This window comes from Colossoma macropomum, unplaced genomic scaffold, assembly GCF_904425465.1.
Source record: "Colossoma macropomum unplaced genomic scaffold, Colossoma_macropomum, whole genome shotgun sequence".
NCBI lineage: Eukaryota > Metazoa > Chordata > Actinopteri > Characiformes > Serrasalmidae > Colossoma > Colossoma macropomum.
The window spans coordinates 12,269,512-12,275,784 of record NW_023494800.1 but is presented as its reverse complement, the minus strand read 5'-3'; the positions used below and the strand labels follow the sequence as shown (position 1 = coordinate 12,275,784).

At 38.3% G+C, this 6,273-nt stretch overlaps 1 protein-coding gene across 1 annotated transcript; it reads left to right on the top strand.

The window, feature by feature from the left end:
* Window positions 1–1,386: 1,386 nt before the first annotated feature.
* snrpd3l (small nuclear ribonucleoprotein D3 polypeptide, like) lies at window positions 1,387–5,797 on the top strand. Its single transcript, XM_036588151.1, has 4 exons — window positions 1,387–1,505; window positions 2,583–2,716; window positions 3,552–3,744; window positions 5,539–5,797. Exons 2-4 carry the CDS (start codon window positions 2,591–2,593, stop codon window positions 5,604–5,606), a joined length of 387 nt encoding a protein of 128 aa, XP_036444044.1. The 5' UTR covers window positions 1,387–1,505; window positions 2,583–2,590; the 3' UTR covers window positions 5,607–5,797.
* Window positions 5,798–6,273: the final 476 nt, after the last annotated feature.

Here is a 6,273-nt window from a genome sequence, read left to right as displayed (position 1 = left end):
TACTTTGTGCTACTGTAATAAACAACTTTACCTATGGGATTAATAAAGTGGTCTGTCTGTCCGTCTGTCTGTCTAATAAACATTAGAAGTGTGTGGACTGACACTAAAGCATCAATACCAGACATGAAAATGTTGATACTAATTGTTTTCTTAAGGCAATTAACTAAATATCTGTCTTTTCATAGAAGTAATTGTTTCTTTGATGTTGAAAAAGTGAAAAAAAAACAGCAAATAAATAAGTACTGATGTATGTAAAAGTCTGCGTAGTATATTTTGTTAATTTTCTAAGAGAAAGTAAGTTCCTCTACAGGGAACCGTATTAAATATGGCATTTTCTGCTAGTTTTAGTGTACAAATTTCTTTTATTTGTGGAGTTTACGCACAAAAACATAGCATAATTTTTGCCACATTTTACTACATCTTAAACTCAACAAATAAACAGTAATTGTGCATTAAAATGTGCAGAAGTGTGTTCTCTGTAGAAAATGAACATAACATGTCATTTGACCACAGGCGCCCAAACTTTTGCATACGCCTGGAGGACAGGAAATACTTTTCCTTCCGCCCTCTATCTCTACCTCTGATACGCAGGCCCACACAGCCACATCAGACTGAGTGCTTGATAGTGGCCAATCATATGTAGTTATTTCAACCCACAGTCAGTTAACTCATGTGGCAGCTTATTTAATGCTAAGGCAAAGGCATGCAGATTTTCTGACATCACAGCAGTTTTCACTGCAGCAGTCACAAAGAATTCCTCTCTTCATGGTGACCTTTTCCCACAAACCAATCTCTCTACATATAAACACAGTAAAACACAAATAACACATAAACACAGATTAACTCAACAAGCAACAATAACAATAACAAACAACTCTTTTAATGAGGGGGGGTAACCATGCTTTGCATACCACGTCTATGAAGTCCCCTTCTGCAGCACGGAGCCACATTAGTGTGAGGATATTAGCCTCAGCATTGGGGTCACATAGAAAACAACATTAGAGATACCACCCCCCCAATAAAAGGCTTATTGTTTTTGGTACTGTACTCCAGAACACTGAACTAGCAAGATGTCAGATGTAAAGCGTTATTACTTATAGTGGGTGAACTGCAATAGGATTCACAGGCATTTCTATGTATGCAGCGCTCCCCTTTTCCTCGTCTCAGCAGACAAATTAATATTCAGTCAAAGTGCCACATTTAGTACACAGACTCTTAAAAGTATCGGTGTCGGTACCTTTCTACTTTCAGCCGGTTTGAGAAGCGTCGTTTGAGCCAAGGCCCTACGGCCAATGTAAGTAATTAAACAGCGCACTCTACTGCTGGTACTGCAGGGTGAGCGTTTACACGCAGATGGGGTAGTAACTACAACTCCCATGATGCAGTGCAGAAATCACCGGACGTGAGGCGATGTATTTGAGCTGCATTGTGGGAGCGGGAAAACGCCGCACAGACGCACGCTGCTAGTGAGCGAGCACAAAGACTTCAACTCCAGATCAATAAAGGTACAGTAACTATGAGATACTGTTCATATTTTTCATTGCCTGACGGTTTAGATATGCTTAAGGTGTTTTAGAGGTACCGAGTTAACTTAGCTTTCAGTATTTCACTGAGGCCACGCGAACTGCTGGTTTTCTTACCTGTCTGTTTGTGTTAGCAAGTGCTAACGTTACTTTAGCTAACGCTAACTGCCCAAACATGAAGGTAAGACTTTATCTAAGAGGAATAAACCTTTACCAGATATCGAAACTCTAAAGCTTCGTCATCAACAGCTTATCTGTAATTAGTTACTGCTACCGGTGGAAACCAAGGTGCTGTGTAAATGAAGAAGGTCATGGCCGGGATTTAGCTAAGGTGCTAACTTTGACCTGGCTTCTCCAAAGGGCTGGTGTTGCTGTAAGTTTTCATTCCAAAGAGGCCAGACTTAAATTAAGTATAATATAACAAGCTAATATCTGACTTGGTGTTTAGTGTTTTGATTAGCCTCGCTGCTTTCATAATGTCCCAATAATTCAGTGGTTAAAACCTCAACCTGGGTCAAAGTAACCTAAGTTACATCCGTTATTTAAAAATGCACAATACCACTTTTTTTATACAAATACGGAAAGTATTTAAGTATGAACTGATACTGACTTGATAATTCTTCTTTGGAAGTTACTAAGCATTAGCTAAAACTTTGCTTTCGTTTCACTCAAGATGAGCATCTACCCCACAGGATGAAATACACAGCTAACCATATCACACAATGTGTGTATGTCATTACAGGCTAGACTTGTAACAGGGTTGGATCAGATTTTTTTCCCCCACTCCAATATCAAATCCTGTAAGCTGATATCAGCCCAATGCTGATGCCCATCAGAACCAGTCTGCCATCTCTAGTAATAAACACTCTCACTGTAAAACTGAATCCAGAATTAATGCACCAGTTTGAGTACAACCCTGTTTATATAATTCTACCTTTAAAAACTAAAAGTAAGGGAGACCTAAAACTTAATCCTTGTCGGTGCAACACATTAGTAAGATTTTAAATTGGGTTTATAGTCTTTTCTGTGATTAACTCTTTCTCTTTCTCTTTGCTGCAGATATAACCATGTCGATTGGTGTTCCCATCAAAGTGCTCCATGAAGCAGAGGGCCACATTGTGACTTGTGAAACCAATACTGGTGAGGTGTACAGGGGGAAACTGGTAGAAGCTGAGGATAACATGAACTGTCAGGTAATGTCTGGCCTGTGTTTGTGTTTTTAATAAGTTAAGATGCTTCAGAAATATATACTGAAGTTCCAATTTATTATGTGCACCTGTCTTGTATCAGTGCTCGTTGTTCATTTTATCAGGTGTACCTATCATATGGTAGCACTTTTTGTATTGAGTGACTGGCTGTGGTTCATCTGTAGTTATGCACAATTTGGGTGGCAGTGCACTTGTGCCAGCGCAGCACCTACTAATGTGCCACTACTGTTTTGGGGCCAGTGCTATACTGAGAATGGTCCATGTCTCATATAGTATTTGGGTGGCCAAGGAATAGTGCACACCCACAGATGGACTACAATCTGTACTTCCAAAGCATCAAAGTGCACCTGTGGTTTTGGTAAACCTGGTAAAATGGCCAATTGGGGTAAACATGAGGTAAGCGTGCTTAATAATTGCCAACTCCTATATATAGAGTGTTTTCGCATACATACTGGTTTTTGTGCTGCTCAGTGCAGGTTGATTAACATGTAAAACAGTTTTCCATTCTTATCTGGTTTTGTTTACGTGTTGCCACATAAGGTTGGTTTCCTAAAGAACCTTTCAGTGGATGGTTCTCTATATATCAGTTCTAGGGAGCTACTATTTAAATTGGTGTAGAATGGTTTCTTAAGATGTTAATGTTCTTCACATGCTCAAACCTCTTTTTAAACATGGTTCTTTAGGGAACCAGAAGTGGTTCTATGGCATCACTCAAATAACCCTTTGTGGCACTTATATTTAAAACTGTGTGTACGCCTCAATAAGTGCAGTGCTTGATGTTTGAATTAACTCTTGCTGTTAAATTTGGTTGATGTTTCAGATGTCTAACATTACTGTGACGTATCGGGATGGCCGAGTATCACAGCTGGAGCAAGTCTACATTCGTGGCAGCAAAATTCGCTTCCTCATCCTGCCTGACATGTTGAAAAACGCACCAATGTTAAAGAGCATGAAGAATAAAAATCAAGGAGCAGGAGCTGGAAGGGGCAAGGCAGCTATTCTTAAAGCTCAAGGTACAGCATGCCACCTTTTAATCTCTGCACTGATTTGTAATAATTGCCCATAAATGTGAACAGTTTTGTAAGACACACCAACATTGTAGATATAAGTATTTTTATAATTAAATATTTTTAGTGTTACTGCTGGTGCATTTTACTAAGCCCTGTTGTATTCATCAAGCACTGCTGGGTTGGAGTCATTATACTGTTTACCTGCATTTTATTGGTTAGTGTTTCTCTAAGTGCATATCTACATTCTGACAGAAGCTCTGTTTCTCCCAAGAAGTGAGAATTTTCCTTCCAAAATACAAGTTATCATTTTAATATTTTAGTCCCCCTTGTCTGTGTTTTTTGAGCAGTAGTCCAAAGGAAGGAATTTTCCAGCATTAGGACATCTGAGCTATGTGACTCCTCTTTGTGTGGCTTCTTGTTAAAATATTCCTGACTACTCATCTGTTAAGTAAATATTAGATTAATCAGTGGTGTAATTGCGACTAGGAAGATTGAGCCAGGACAACTTAGCTAGTTATGTGTAGTTGCTAGCTACCTCAGCATGCCCCCCCCCTGTGTACTTAGTAGCATGGGGCTGCTACCTGTAGATAAGCTAGACAAATCAGAAGCAACTAAACACCCACATGATGTAAATGACAACCACAATTAACTGGCAGTCTAGTACACTGTGTTAAGCCAAGCGAGAACAAATTGATATGCTGGTCCTCATGGACAAAAAAAAAAAAAAACAGGATTGGACTTAAAAAAAAAAATAAATGTAATTTAAATCACAGTCGCAATATTTGGCTGAAAAATCACAATTATATATTTTCCCCTGATCATTCAACCTTAGTCTGGCGCACTACATTCAGCATTCAAACTTCAAGCCCGAAAAAGTGTCTATGCTGGTAGTCCTGGCCAAAGACAGGCCTGGACCTGAATTTATAGAATATAATGAAAATTTAAATCACAGTTGCAGTATTGGTAAAAAAAAAAGAGAGATTTTAGTGTTACCAGCATAGTGAAGTAACTTTTTTCCCACACTTCTATGTGCATGAACACCAGAACACAATAGGGAAAGTGAATGTAACTGGACATAATGCTTTAGTATTTAAAAGCGGGATAAAACATCATAAGAATAGCTTTGGTAAGACACTATGACGGCTTTATTAGAAGAACAGTATTGTTATTGTGTAGTGGCTGTAGTTTTTAATGCGAGTTAGTTATTTAGTGCAAACATTTATTTGTGGAATTCAGAAATTGCCCACTGGCCTTTTATTAGTCGGTTTCGAGTTACAGGAAACGCAGTTAAATTACTGTGCATGGTAACTGAAGAAATTAAAAGAGCAGTTAAGGTTGAAAATGGAGCACACAGTGGACTTTGAGTTTGGTTGAAATGTTACATACAAGGAACACTCTACATCTACAAGTTTGTAGGTACCTGCCCATCTTTCATTTCTTCTAAAATTAAGGGTATAAATAAGTTGGCCCTCCCTTTTGCTGCATTAACAGCCTCTCCTCTTCTGGCAAGATCTTCTCTTTCCATTGCCTGTTCTATTGGCAGTGCCTTCCTCTGGAGATTATACAAGCTGTGCAGTTGAATGCCTCTCAACTGTAGTATGATTGCAATAGTTGTGGTCTTTTATCCTTTACAGTATCGCACAGCTAATGTGGTTGTAGTTTTCTAGTGTTCATTTAGGTCCTACAGTTGAGTTACCTTTTGTGGCCTTGCCTTCAACAGTAATAATGAACCTGGGAAACAGTGTCACTAAGTACAGGCTTAAAATGTGACCAATGGTTCTTTTCTTTGTCCTGCAGTTGCTGCGAGAGGTCGGGGCCGAGGAGGGCCAGGAGCAAGAGGAAATATCTTCCAGAAAAGACGATAGTTGGAATCCTGGGATGGCTTCAATGTGTACAGTTTTCTGTTTTACCTTTCGTGTTAATAGCTTGCTTAAGTTAGAAACCCGTGTTGATTTGACTGATGTTGCAGAGCATTTTTTTATTTTTTTTTGTTTTTTTTTAAGGTTTTTTCACCTCCTTTTCTCTTTACCATAATAAAGGCAGCTCTTTGCTTTTACTGTGGCTCATTTGGTTTTGTGTATCATCACAGAATAAGGTTTAATTCAGACTTCACGCATTTTTGTAATGAGAAATTTCAGTTCAGTGCTGACTCTGTGACTTATGTGAAGAGCATATAGGGTTTTTGTTTGAAGCCTGACATCAGATTTCTGTACAGTAAACTGCTTATAAAAGATTTACAGTGCACATTTTTTTTTTGTCTGGTATAAATTATGCAGCTTTTATTTCCCAGGTTCATACACTGATGCAGAAATATGAGAATTTAGTTTTATATGCATTTTAGCTGCTTTTTTCTAAACCCTTCGGCTTCTTATTTAGTGATTTATCTTAAGACTTATTATTTATTAACTACGTCCTTAAAAGTAAAGGCTTTTGTCTTGGTTACAGGAAATACCTTTTAATTGGTAGACATTTACATTATATTAAGGTTCCTAAACCTTTGAAAAGCTTTTAAAAAGTGTTGTACAGAACCTT

Bases quoted from the DNA above. Each gene is read 5' to 3' on its own strand.
- snrpd3l (XM_036588151.1), top strand. From the start codon at position 2,591: ATGTCGATTGGTGTTCCCATCAAAGTGCTCCATGAAGCAGAGGGCCAC. The intron at 2,717-3,551 runs GTAATGTCTGGC...TTGATGTTTCAG, and splicing joins AGGATAACATGAACTGTCAG to ATGTCTAACATTACTGTGAC. The intron at 3,745-5,538 runs GTACAGCATGCC...TTTGTCCTGCAG, and splicing joins AGCTATTCTTAAAGCTCAAG to TTGCTGCGAGAGGTCGGGGC.